The sequence below is a fragment of the Eutrema salsugineum genome, unplaced genomic scaffold, assembly GCF_000478725.1.
Source record: "Eutrema salsugineum unplaced genomic scaffold, Eutsalg1_0 scaffold_2, whole genome shotgun sequence".
Lineage (NCBI taxonomy): Eukaryota > Viridiplantae > Streptophyta > Magnoliopsida > Brassicales > Brassicaceae > Eutrema > Eutrema salsugineum.
In genome coordinates this window covers 8,659,326-8,673,503 of record NW_006256829.1, presented here as the reverse complement: position 1 = coordinate 8,673,503, position 14,178 = coordinate 8,659,326, and the positions used below count along the sequence as shown (strand labels likewise).

General features: G+C 36.2%; 3 protein-coding genes across 3 annotated transcripts; 1 reads left to right on the top strand and 2 right to left on the bottom strand.

The window, feature by feature from the left end:
- Window positions 1-50: 50 nt before the first annotated feature.
- Window positions 51-2,730, bottom strand: LOC18018704 (serine/threonine-protein kinase HT1). Its single transcript, XM_006400959.2, has 4 exons — window positions 2,547-2,730; window positions 1,277-2,420; window positions 715-1,170; window positions 51-601 (listed from the first exon to the last, which is right to left on the bottom strand). The coding sequence occupies exons 2-4, from the start codon at window positions 2,081-2,083 to the stop codon at window positions 293-295; spliced, it is 1,572 nt and encodes a 523-aa protein (XP_006401022.1). The 5' UTR covers window positions 2,084-2,420; window positions 2,547-2,730; the 3' UTR covers window positions 51-292.
- A 3,106-nt stretch (window positions 2,731-5,836) lies between these two features.
- Window positions 5,837-9,291, top strand: LOC18018705 (protein GRAVITROPIC IN THE LIGHT 1). The gene is made up of 4 exons (XM_006400954.2): window positions 5,837-5,919; window positions 7,362-7,499; window positions 7,582-8,300; window positions 8,385-9,291. Exons 1-4 carry the CDS (start codon window positions 5,873-5,875, stop codon window positions 9,179-9,181), a joined length of 1,701 nt encoding a protein of 566 aa, XP_006401017.1. The 5' UTR covers window positions 5,837-5,872; the 3' UTR covers window positions 9,182-9,291.
- Window positions 9,292-9,298: 7 nt separating this feature from the next.
- On the bottom strand, window positions 9,299-12,627 carry LOC18018703 (mitochondrial uncoupling protein 2). The gene is made up of 9 exons (XM_006400957.2): window positions 12,295-12,627; window positions 11,607-11,825; window positions 11,424-11,502; window positions 10,799-10,932; window positions 10,615-10,713; window positions 10,408-10,512; window positions 9,780-9,854; window positions 9,594-9,680; window positions 9,299-9,479 (listed from the first exon to the last, which is right to left on the bottom strand). The coding sequence occupies exons 1-9, from the start codon at window positions 12,373-12,375 to the stop codon at window positions 9,441-9,443; spliced, it is 918 nt and encodes a 305-aa protein (XP_006401020.1). The 5' UTR covers window positions 12,376-12,627; the 3' UTR covers window positions 9,299-9,440.
- Window positions 12,628-14,178: the final 1,551 nt, after the last annotated feature.

Genomic DNA, 14,178 nt, shown 5'->3' with positions numbered 1-14,178 from the left:
GTATTTTGTGTGAATAATGTTTGATTAAGCCATTAAGATTCCACATAAAATATTTAAACTAGAAATCCACAAAGTAGAAACGATATTGAATCCCATAAACATCAAATCACAACCATTCCCCAGTTTGATTGTCATTACACAAACAAATCCAGAGAAGATGAAAGATGAAAAGATCACATCACAACCCACAAAACAGGGACAGGAGACAGGACACAACATAACACAACACAAAACCCTTCTTTTGTATTTCATATATATAAGATTTACAAAAAGAGACGACGCTTCACATCTCTCAAGCGAATTTAGGCTTAGGCAAGGCCGAGCCACCAAGGCCGCTACTGCTGCTGCCTCCTGCTCCTCCTCCTCCCTGAACCGGTCCAAGCTTCTGAATCCAATGCTTCAGACCCTTTCTTGGATCCTTGCAGATCTTGTTTGAGGTCAGATTCAAGCTCCCTTCACGTTCCAATGAAGCCGCAAACTGTTCAAGCACTTTCACTATCTGCCAGAACTCCGGTCTCTTATCCGGCGCAACCGACCAACACTGCTCTATAAGAGCTTTCATGGCTGCTGGACAATCTCCAGGGATAGCCGGCCTAATGTTCTGAAACCAAAAATATTAACATTTTTCAGGTCTCTAATAAAGGACCAAAAACCTACTTGGGCTGAAAGATTACAATCACGAGAATATGTAGGGAGACACGCAGAATATATTACCTTGTGTACGACTGCGAAAGCAGCTTGAATAGGATTCATGTCCTCATAAGGGATTGCTCCAGCAACCATTTCCCATAAAACAAGTCCAAAGCTGTACACATCGGCCTTACGTCCGTGAGGTTTCCGTTTTATCATTTCGGGTGCCATCCACCTATACGTCCCTGGATCATCAGCCAACATATCACAGTACTCCTCCTCACACGCTATGCCAAAGTCAGCAATCTTCAATTGGAAGTCTTCGTCGATCAAAACATTTTCTGGCTTGAGATCCCGATGAATTACGTGTCGTGAGTGAATATATTCCATCCCTCTTGCAATATCTAGAGCAAACTCTATCAGCTTTTTCAGAGGAAGAGACCTATTCTCAGGCTTGTGCAGAAAAGATCTTAAAGATCCTTCAGGTAAATACTCCGTGAGGACACAGTACACAGGCGGATCTTTATACGCACCCACAAACTGTTTTAGCACACAAATAAGAGAAGAAAATTTTAGCTCACAAACCGATAACCTATCATTACACCTACACTGGCCTAAAGAAAATAACAAAAGAGACTCGAATCACCTTAATAACATTTGGATGGGACAATCGGGACAAAAGGGTGACTTCCTTGGTAAACTGTTTCTCTAAACGAGCTCCCAAGCATCCACTTTCGTCATCATCAGGCACAGTGATAAGCTTCACGGCAACAGCTTTATCTTCATACTTTCCATGGTAAAGCCGGCTATATAGCCCGTGAGCAAACCTAAGCCCAAAGAACAGCTTTGACATATCGACGCGGAACTCTTCAGCAGCTTCAGCAGCACTCACTCTACGACCAGCATTATCAAAAAGCTTAGACCACCCTGTGTCCTTCTTGCTCTTCACCCTCTCCTGAATCCTCAGGGTACCAAGATCTCTGATAGGACCTGATGGAGACCTCAAGTTGAACGACCTTTTTTCAAAGGAGTTTTTATGTGATAACTTTGGCTTCATTCCCTTTTCTGAGTCCATTCTTCTTGGATGTGGAGTAGAAAATCTCTTACGCTCAGACCTTGCTTCCTTAAACACATCAGGAAGAGCCATCTGAGGCGAGGGAGAAACAGATCTATGTTTATTAGTTACCGGATTTGTCTGTATTTCCGAATCAACAACATATACATCAGCTTTCAAACTCGTGGAATCCTGTGTAGTCGTCTGTGAGTTACTCGAAACCAACTTCGGATCCAATGATGATGAAGACGTTAATGTCTGGGGTCTTGTTTTCAGCCCAGAAAACTTCTCTTGGTTTACCTTAAAAGGGAGAGAGGCTAACTTTGACGAATTCAGACGATAAGAAACCGTTTGAGAAAATTTTGTCCTCCTAATCCAAGAAGTAGCCTCTTCATCCATCTCTAAGCTCAAATAAAAATCGCTTAAAAGACGCTTGAAATGCTAAAAGACCTAAACACCTTCTCATACGAAACAACCAAAACCCTCAATTTTTGCAAAGTCCTATGATCAAGCAAACCCGTGAATACGAATGAGGTGACTTGCAATCTCCAACAATCTCACCTTCACGAAGAAATGAAATCCTTTCAAACCCATCGAAAGACCATCTTCTCCTTCAACCATTAATCCACAAACTCTATAAGCAAAAGAGAAAAACTTTCTAGGAATACTAAACTCGAAAAAATTTCTCCACACGTCCACCAAATCGCCGGAAAATCCTGAATTACATGCCTCTTTCCTACAAATCAAGCAGCAATACTCAGAAAATCAAATCACCAGAAGCTATTCAAGGCAATAATGACGATAAAGATGGATCTATTAGCGAATTAGGAAACAAATTCCGATTCCCAGAAGCTGAAGTTACCTGAAACGCGGAATCAGAAAACCATGAAGCCTAGGTCTGGGACAAGGAAAAAAAGTGAATCGAAATCCGGAAGATCCGGCGACTTGAAGCCGGAGGAAGAAGAAAGCGATGGAGAAAATCGAGAGCTAAACCATAAGACGTTTGGATTCTGAAGACCTTTTTGACGAATCCAGACCTCTTACGCCTTTTTAGATGGATTTAATTGTTATTTCATTTTATTGCACAGATAAAAAGGTGGAAAAAGAAATTCTTTGGAATTTTGAGAAAAATACGTTAAAATACGACAGCGTATTAGTCTGTCTGTCAGCATCTCTGATATATGCTCGTAATAAAACCCTATATTCTGTCTGATAGAGAATCTTAATTTTTTTATTATTTCATAAAATATAAATTTCAAAGGTTTATTTTTTCGGCCCATTTATAAAAAACATGGCCCAAGATACTGTGTTGGTTCGAACAATTTTTTGTTTTGCGGGTCTAGCCTAAGTGCCTAAAACCACCTCCTAAGCTCTACAAAAAGAGGTTTTTAATATTATTAAGATATTATTATTTTAATATAATTTAGTTATTTGATTTAATTTTAACTATTATTAAACAGATAAGCCAATTAAAAATTGACAGGTGTAGAGATTTTCTTTTATGAGTCTCTTATATAAGAGCTTTAAGAGCTTCTCCTATAATTTTTCTCCTACTTTTTTAATTTTTTTTTATTTACTTTATTGATGAAGAACCTTTCTTTATCCCATTGTTGGAGATGCTCTAACTAATTCAATTTATTCGAGAAAAAGAGGTTACTTCCATCGCAAGTATCACTTGGTGCTGCTAATTTTGACAATTTCAGACGATGACAAAAAACTGTGACGCTAGAAGACTTTTAGAAAGAATTTCTATTTTTAGTAACTGAAAATAACACAAATGAATAATGAAAGCATGCAATTTCTTCAATAGAGCTATTTTCAAACTAAAACATTGAAGTTCAATGTTTTAGTTTGAAAATAGAGCTTTCTTTGGGGCACAGAGTAGATCCGGATCAATCTATGTCGTATCGTAATCCAGAAGCTCGTCATCTTGTTCTACAATCAAACCCGATCCATTCACTCTCATCAAACAACACGCATAATCTTAGAGCTAGTCTTTATATTTCTTCATTTTCTTGTTCTGATCCAAGACAAAGGAGAGTTGCATTAACGTGAGGTTGATTATCCTTTTTGGATCCCAAAGTAGAAATAAAACCTTTATGATGATGGTCCTTTTTGTGATCTCATGAATTTTGATGGTCCTTCTTTTATCTACCCAATTAAGTCCTACCAGTATAGTCATCTACCTAAATAGCCCAATATGATATCATGATATGTATAATATAAATATATGTGTGGACGAAGAAAACAAAATGGCCAAGAAGATAAATAAGAGTAGAAGAATATAGGAGAAAGCATGATTGAATAGGTGAGTCCAAAAGATTGGTAAAACACAAATGCTAATTAACAACATAGTTAATTTTTTTTTGGGGACACCACACATATCACTTTGTCTTCGTGCCTAATCATGTCCTACACCTTTGGACACACCCTTTCCTCTTACTGGACCCTAGCTATCATCGTATCACACCCATTATTTATGGTTCTGCTTCTAAGTTACCATTGTTGAACCAAGTCTTACATTAAACTAAAGAGCAAAACTAAACGGAGAGGAATAAAAATGGATACGCGAAAAAATAAACTATTTGAAAATTCTAAAAAAAAAAGTAGTGTCTTTGATATTTACAAGAGATATGTACATACTTCAAATTTAAAAACGTTGTTCATTGTCATTGTTAATTTGAAATACACAATAAAAAAGTTAGTACAAGAAAATCTATAAAAAAAATTAATGGGAGAACTAGATTTGTCAAAACTGTTTGTCAAAACTGTTGGTTGGAAACTATCTTTGGTTCCTTTTTTTTGAACAACAAGATCTTTGGTTCCCACTTCTGTTTTTAGTGTATGAATAGAACCAAATACTGAGTATAATTGTACTTTTAGGGCATCTCTAAAGACAACTCAAATCTTCAAATATGAGGTTTTGTTCACTCTAAAGGCAACCTTAAAACCTTAAATTTTGAGGTTGAAGCTTTTTATTTGCATTTTAGTCCTTATAATTATATACTTCAGAAATAATTATTTTCTTTTTTTATGTTTATCATTTTAATCCAAACAGTTTTTTATCTCATAAATATTTCACATTTATCTTCATAAATTTTATAATTTCATATAAAATAAAATTAAAAATTGAAATTAAAAACTAAAATTGATCATATTTGAGAGTATTATAAAAATAGTTTTGTTGAATAATTTGATGAAATGTAACCATTTATAATTTAGTCTGTGTGTTTTAATTATTATGTTTCTGTAATTTTATCTAATGTTGTATTTTGTTATAAAGTTTATAATATAATTTTAGTTAATGATATTTTTTATGTATGTTTTTCTTATTTATAAAGTAATATAATTTTTTATTAATAATGATTAAAAATAAGGACTATAGTGTAATATTTTAAATTTTATGAGATTAGATTTGAGGTTTTACCTTTAGAGACAAACACCATCAATCCTCAAATTTGAGGTTTGGCCAACCTCAAATTTGAAGTTGCCTTTGGAGATGCTCTTAGGTCAAACTTGCAAAAAATATTAATTTGGGTTAAGAAGAAAACAAATTCAATAAAAAAGCGGTGAGAAAGTTTGAGGTCGCGTTGTGAAGGAGTCAAAAACTGTCAAGTAATAAACCAGTTTGATATATATATATATATATATATAACAACTGGTAAGTGATAGTGTTGAATAGAAAGTTTGACCCCTAGTTTCAAAGAAAAAAATACTTAGTTTTAACGCAATCATCTAACAAGATATAGGGTTGGTCTGAAAATCATCTTTATAGAAACACCAAGCACATAAGAAAGATAAACAAGTTGTTTTTTTTTTATGGACATCAGGAAAGATAAACAGTTTAAAGCAATCATCTAACAAGAAATTTTGGCAGGATTTTCAAGTTATGATTTTGACTCCAATTATGATTTTGGATATCCAGTGAACTTCATATTATTTGTAAGAACAAACTACACAACAAATGGCTAGATGTCGAAACTTAAAACAAGGAAAATTTTGAGATCCCACCCCCTCAATCATATTCATTATTTAATAATAAATTCGATACTTGTCACATCAAAACCCTTTTTCTCATTGGCCTGTTTCCCTAAAATCTTCAATTGAATGCTCTATTTATATGCCAAACTTTTAATGTTCATCTTCATCTTCATCCTTTTTTTTGTTCATATATTATATAGAGAGAGAATGTTGCCAGGCATACTTTTATGTTCACTTAATCCCAGGAATCACAGGTGAATATTCCTTTTTTTCTTTGCGTTGGAATATATATCTTCAGTATGCTTAGTTCAAAAGTTTGTTTTTAAATGGAACGAGTTTAATAATATATTTTGGATTTATCGATATATTTTTATATTATATTTTCTATAAAAAAAGGACAATGATTTTTGATATGATTTGATTTAAGGCAAGATCCGTGTCATGACTTAATGGAATCACTTCCTCGACCCAATCGAAAGAGTGATTAACAAAAAAGAACTAAGATAACTACCACTTAATAATGACTAATGACTAGATTTCATATACCACTTTGACTTTTAGGAGAGAATACAAAAAGAAAGTATTAAGAAAACAATTAAACTATAAAATAAACTTACTTTTGTCCAAAAATATACATTATTTTCATAAATAAGGTTAAATGTGATAAACGATGAAAATTTGAAAGATGGAATGATGTTTATAAATTACAAAACCTCTGTTATATTTTTTTACTAATATAAATTACCCTTGGATTTAAAAACAATACTGGCTTATAGGGGTGGGCACGGAGCGGATATCCTGAATTTTAGGGATATTCGTGATCCGCTCCGCTCTGTCCGGATAATCATGTTTCCGATCCGTATTCGCTCCGTAATTATCCGGATATCCGTTTTCCGGATATCCGCCAAAAATCTGAATATTTACCAGATATCTGATCCGCTCCACAAAAATATTTAAATAATAATATATATAAAATAAATATTAAAAAATTCAAAATTTAGTTAAAAATAACAATATTTTCTTTTAAAAAAATATTTTTTCTTAACTTTTTAAGTTTTAATATTTATAATAATCAAATTTATAAACAAAAACTTACAAAAATTACATTTATATATAATAATTATACATTTTATATGATTTATTATATATTTATATATACATATATATTTATACCGGAGCGGAGCGGATATCCGTCTTAATTTGTTTTAGTATTTGTGATTTGCTTCGTTTTTAACGGATATCAAATTTTAGTATTTGCTTTGCTCCATAAAATTACGGATATCCGGATTTTTCGGATGGAATCGAAACGAATAACGAATCGAAGCAAATATAACTGATATTTTGCCCAGCCCTACGTGGCTTATATCAAGAAAGAGAAAAACGAAAGAGCACCATCCGATCATGTGCGATTGTAAAATTAAATAAGAAAGTTGTGGAAAGACCCAAAACTTTTTCCCGAGGGCCCAAAATCGAGGTAAAGCTTTTAGGAGTCAAATCAAAGGTCAAAGCGTAAAATGATAAAAGGGGTAATTCGGTAATTACGAACTTATTGCCTCTTCTTCTCTCCACTGTCTCACTCTCTGTGAGATTAGGATAAAACAATAACCAGAAATCTCCGGTTTATTCCGTTCGTTGGCCGGAGAAATAATTATCCCGGTGACGTTGACTGTCCGAGTTGATTTTGTTCACTGTGCAGTAAGAAGAAGAAGACTGATCGAGAGAGCTTAGACACTGAGCCCAAGGACATTGAGTACTGGTACTCAGTTCAGTTCAATCGAGATCCTCCGAGATTCGCTCTGCGATCGGAGAACAACAACAATCATCAGTCCCGAAGGTAAGCTTCTGTGACTTTCCGTCCATGAATTCCTGAAGTTTGATTTTGCTTCACCGTTTCTCGTATTTGACGGCGTTTGCAGTCGGAGCGGCGAATTCAGCAAGGCGAAGAAGCGAGGAGAAATGTCGAACAAGGTTTCAAACTTCTCGGATCTGATTCAGCGAATGACGGCTTCTTGTTTGCTGCATCCACTCTCCGCCGGCCGTCAAGATCTCGCTGGGAACCGCCGGGGAGAGTACGATACCGAAGAAGAGGATTTGGATGTGGAGGAGGAGGAAGAAGGAGAGATTCAGTACGAAGACGCATTGGAGAAGGAGTATGGTAAAGAGGAGACAATCAGGGCAAAGAGCAAGAGCGGAGGGAGCGGCGTGAGCGTGGAGGCGGTGCAGGATATGGAGATGGTGATGGAGGAAGTGTTCACGGCGGCCGCAGCTTTGAAGAGAGCTTACGTGGCGCTTCAGGAGTCTCACTCGCCGTGGGATCCGGAGAAGATGCACGACGCTGACATGGCGATGGTGGCTGAGCTGAGAAGGATCGGTTCGCTGAGGGAGAGATTCAGGAGGATGAGAGGCACCGGAAGTGGTGGCCGGAGGAAAAACGACAGCGGAAGAGGAATGCTGAGAGAGGCGGTGGCGCCGTACGAAGCCATCGTGAAGGAGCTGAAGAAAGAGGTGAAGGCGAAAGACAATGAGATTGAGAATCTGAAGGAGAAAGTCAAAATGGCCACTTCCATGGCTAATGGTAACGGAGGCAAGAAACACCGATTGCTTTCAAGCCGGAAAGTTAACTGCAGCACTCAAGGTCACTCTTTTCTTCTCTTCTTTAATCCGAATTCTATTTGTAACATCTCTCAAATCTTACAACTTTGTGATGGAAAATGAACAGTGGCTGTATCTCCGATGCCGGAGTTATTCGAAGTGACGATGATTCAGGTGAGAGAAGCATCAAAGTCATTCACAGGGATTCTACTGTCTCTAATGCGAGCTGCACATTGGGACATTGCAGCTGCTGTTCGCTCCATTGAAGCAGCTTCAGCTGCATCAGACGGGATGGCAGCTTCTACGATAGGATCATCGGTTCAGTCCTCTGTACCGAACCAGCACGCGAAATTCGCTCTCGAGTCTTACATCTGTCGGAAAATCTTCCAAGGATTCGACCACGAAACGTTTTACATGGACGGAAGCCTCTCTTCTCTTATCAACCCGGATCAATACCGTCGTGACTGCTTTGCGCAGTTCAAAGACATGAAAGCAATGGATCCTATGGAGTTGCTTGGGATCTTACCGACTTGCCATTTTGGTAAGTTCTGCTCAAAGAAGTACCTTTCGATCATTCACAACAAGATGGAGGAATCCTTGTTCGGGGACTCGGAACAGAGGGAGCTGGTTCTAGCTGGTAACCACCCAAGAAGTCAGTTCTATGGAGAGTTCCTGGGGTTGGCTAAAGCAGTCTGGCTGCTTCACCTATTGGCATTCTCGCTCGACCCATCTCCGAGTCACTTTGAAGCAAACCGAGGAGCTGAGTTTCATCCTCAGTACATGGAGAGTGTCGTGAGGTTCTCGGATGGCCGTGTTCCTGCGGGTCAGGTAGTCGGGTTTCCTGTTTGTCCAGGATTCAAGCTTAGCCATGAAGGGAAAGGATCAATCATCAAATCCAGAATTTACTTGGTTCCAAGGGCTTAAACCGGTTTCATTGTAATGCATGTCGTGTGGATTAGTGTCATGTCCTGTGTTTTTAAGACAATCTAGCTTTGGAAAGACCTTGAAATAAAGAATCCGTTCAGATAAAAAGAGTTTCTGAAACGAAAAATATAGAATAAGATTGAATAATATGTTCTATATTATTAATCTAAATGAGAAAGCTCATAACACAGAAGTATATATGCTCTAACAGTTCGAGGTCTTAGAAGAATTATGTAATAAGACATGGTTCTTCTCAGAATCAATCGTACAGTACTTCTCTTAGAAACACTTTTTTCACCTGCCACAGAGTAAAGATAGAGCAGAGAGAACAAGATTAAAAGAAGAGCCAAAAACCATACTGATCATCGTCACTCAAAAAATAAAAGAGAATAGAAGAAGAATTCCAATTTACTTGTTCAAGTGTGAGGAACATAACGACATTCCAAGTTCCTAGTCGTGTAAAATTCGGGAGAAACCCTTTGTAGAAGGCCATAATTCCCTGTAAAGATACCATAACAAACACACATATGATTGGTTTACAAAGAGAGAGTTGGCTAAATTTGAACTCGAGAGAGGATGATTGGAAAAAAATATCAACCTCAGTCTTCATCGTTTTGATGAAGCAATCGACTGTGTTTCGGTAAGTAGAGTCTCCCATCATTCTAGATTTCACCTGGCACACCATATAAAAAAGAACCATGGCCGTCTCAAGGGAAAAAAAATTACCAAACACATCATTGTTATCTCTCCCATCATTCTAATCTATTCTTCGGTAGAGCATAGTTATCTAATAATGCTGCATTTGCCAAAGCCTAATATGCCGAAGTCAAATTACCAAGCAAGAGATCAGAAACAACAGTTGTGGAAGACATTAACATGTGAGATGCTACATAAATGTCACTTTCAAGGTACTGCTCTGTCCATTCTATGCATGGGACACCGTATTGTCCTGTGATAAGATGTTGCAAAACAAGAATATAGAAGTTCTATGATAAGATTTAATCTTTGCCACAAATCTATAAATAGTACTCAATCATTACTAGTCCCTTGTGTTAGTTCCCCAAAAAGTCATTTGATTTTAGGCATTTAGCACTTTTGTTTCAGATCTATCACTTCTCTCTGAAAGTGAATTGCAATATACTGCTACCGAAAATGATGAGACGCTAGCTAAATGATCTTGTAATTTTGTGGTTGTTTTTATGTAAAGGGAGAAAATGAATGCTTACCACATCAATTGGAGAACCGATACAGACAGCAAAGAATCCTGCAGCTAAACCAGCTAGCATATGAGTTAGAACACTGTCTCTGAAGCCTGGAATTTTCATAATTGTCTGCATATGTATGTAAGTATTAAAACAAACAGAGACTAACCGAGCACAAGTAGAAGCCAAACATTCTTAATAAAGAATAACGAAATGAGAAAGATATATCACCTCCTTTATTTGATCATAACTAGCTAACTCAGCAGCGTTTACAATCGCGTTTCTTGCAATATTAGGACCAAGCCCTGTCCACAGCGCACTAACTCCTTCCTGTTTTATAAATCAAAAGGCTATAACTCTCTCTGCTAACCAATAGTATTTTGACACATTTCTATTCGATGATTAGTTTACTAACCATCTTCACTATGGTGAAATAAGCGTCTACAGCTCCAGAATAACGCCTAGGAACTCCAGCCGGTAGTTTTCCTTCTGATTGAAGCCGAACCTTAACAAGATCAGTTGGATTTGCTACTATAATAGCAATAGCTCCTGTTTTCACCCAAAAAACAAAAAGATTCCCTTTATTATGTCGTGCTTTCACTCATATTACTTCCAATCTGTGTTTTAAAAAGCGTGCTTTTTTACCGCCATGGCGTATATAGCGCGTAGCGATGTCCTCATCGCTATGGAATTCAATGGCGAATCGTTATTGGAAAGCGGTCGCTATAGACGCTTTTTGACTAAAACTGAACCGCTTTGTGCGCTATAGCGATATTTATGCTTTGGTTTTTGATTTTTATGCATTGGTTTTTGGATATTTATGCTTTGGTTTTTGATTTTTATGCATTGGTTTTTGGATATTTATGCTTTGGTCTTTGATTTTTATGCATTGGTTTTTGGATATTTATGCTTTGAGAATGTCTGGTTTTTAGAGATTGTGAGATTAACACTTTTAGTTATGTGTAGCGACCATAGCGACCGCCATGGCGCATAGCGCATAGCGTTAAGCTCATCGCTACAAAATGAAGAACTGGACTCACCGGTTAACAAAGCTGCAAGAATCTTTTGATATAGTGGAATATCCCCAATAAAGTCACTTCCAACCAAAAATGTCTTGACCTGGCCAGAGATATCGTAAGGTATCATCAGATATAAGAGAGTACATAAAAGGAGGTTAAGTGATCAGAGAGAAGGACATTAAGTGATCAGAGAGAGAGACTGACAGGCTCATATAACCCGATCCTCAAGCCACCATAGATACATTGACGATGCAGTCCTGCAATTACACCTTTCCAAAGCCCTGAAATACCTTCTTCTCTTGCTATGGTAGATAGAGTACCCAATGAGCCTCTGTACTTGGGCAAACTCTCACCGTCTCCGGTGGGGATCTTTCTTTGGAGCTGAAGCCTTACTTTGGCTGTGTCCAACGGTATTGTACATAACTGCAACATCACATCACTCACTCATCAGTCGGTAAAATGCGAATCAGCATCTGACTTCAAAGGAGTAAAGCAACACATACAAAGAAACACAACAACAAGTAGCAAAGAAACTTTCGAAAAGTCAAAATTGTCAAAATGTAGGAAATTCGCACTTAATTGCTTTGCCAAATTTTCCAGAATTACTAAACTAGTATATATACATAAACACTTAACACCAAAAATTCCCAAAAATGGACTTAGAGTCGTAGACTACTAACCCATCAATAGTCTGAAACAAATTTCTCTGGCAGAACAAAAATGGCTACTTCTTCAGTGACAAGTGAATGAACTGAAGAAATAAACTATAATGCAAAATCTAACACCAAAATTTATCGAATCCAGGAAAATTTCACCGATTGAAACTTCCAATCTGCGAGTGAGCTAATAAACAATCCAAGGTGAAAATGAGAAAAGCGAAACGACTAAATACCTCAGCAAAACAAGCTGCGAAAGCGCTACAAATGAAGGTTTCAAGGAACGAAATCTCGATCCTGGGTTTGAGATCCGCCATTGTTTGCTCTATAAAGATAGGAACAAGATAAGCGAAATCTCGGAAGCACCGATTGGGCAAAGATGAAAGAGCTAAATTAAGAACAATACACTTTCTCTCTAACAATGATGATGATCTTAAGATTGGGATTCTCTGCTATCTCAATGATTTAGAGTAGTAATGAAGAAAAGTGAGATCAAGATTTAAAAGCGACTCCAATGGCGTAACGATTTCAGAAAACAAGTACAGAGTCTCAATCCACCATCGTGTTACTATTTCCACACGTACTATTATTAAAGGTTTTTTTTTTTTTTTTTTAAGTTTCAGTTAATAAGATTTTAATCTGTTTTGTGTTTTCTAATCAACGTTAAACACGTCATTACTCATTAGCCAGGACTAGAGACCCTCTGTGTCAGTTGGAAGGTTACTACGCAATGTTAGTTCAATCGACATCAAAAGACACTAGAGGAATCGGAGACATGATGAAATGGATTAAAATATAATACAAGTAAATTGGAATTTTTTTTTCTTTTTTCTTTGTCAAATTGAAACCGGTTTAAAGATAATTTATTGTTGGAACATGGTTCGCACTTCGGATGTTTTTAAAAGATTCAAAATGTACATTTGACCTTTCTTTGTTTTAGGAAAACTAGATATCAACTTTGAAAATTATCACAGCTATCACATTTATCATTATTGGAAGAAAATTTTGTATATGAATCCGGCAGGAGATTTGCCTCCTGTAGTCAAATAACAAATGCATATCAGTTATAGACAGGGTGAATCTTAGAACATTAGTATAATGATTTTAGAAATTTTTTTATCGTTTAAATTAAGTTTTTGAGATTTGGTCAGAAATTAAAAGAGAAAAAAGATTTTTTTTTTTTTTTAAAAAAGCGCGAACCTATTTAGTTAGTAGATAATTCAATTTCATATATGATTGCATTTACATGATAATTTCATTAGTATTTTTGTTTTTTTGTCAAGTTTTTATTAATATATTTCATTAGTAAATACAAAGAAAAAAATAATCACCTAAAAAAGTGCACGAACTTATATAGTTTTTTTAAATTTTGACCAAGTTTAAAATACGGATATATTGTTATCTTTGAAATGTGAAAACTTGAATATGTAGTTACTAGTTATTGTAAAATTTGACTGGATTACTAGATTTCATTAGATTTGTAATTGCACCAATTGTGTGGATGGAAAGTGCTTATAATGGTTCTTCAAGAGATTTCAACAAGATAAGAAAATCTAAAGAATAAGATTGACTATTTATTCAAGTTTTGTCTCAGTTTCAGACAAAGGTGAAAAAAAAAAGAGTGAATGCGAGCTTATCATATGTAGTTACCGTAAAACCACTCAAATATTGTTTGTCTTATCTGGCCACCAACTCTCCTGTCTTACTCTGGTGATTACTCGTAACTCGTAAGTTTCTCGTAGACCTAATTGATCTCCATTTTTACTTTCGTTAGAGGAATCCATAACTTGCGTCTCCTCTTTCCATTGTAATTAAATTCCATTTCTTCCATTTCGTTTGCAATTGATAGTGGGAAGCTCGAGAAAATGTTTGTATCATCATATGAATTCGATATGCGTGGTGGACACAAGTAAATGATAGGAAAAAAATGAACTGAAAAGATTGATTTTTTTTATCTCTCATAGAGTTGTTTGATTTTGCTTTGTGATTAGGCGACGACGAAAACCCTTTAAAAAAAAATCGGAATTCAATAAAAAGGAAAATGGTTTTCGACATCGAGTGCGTACCGGACATTCAATCGCTTCCATTGGAGTATTTATGTGCTGTTTGCCAGCTTGTTA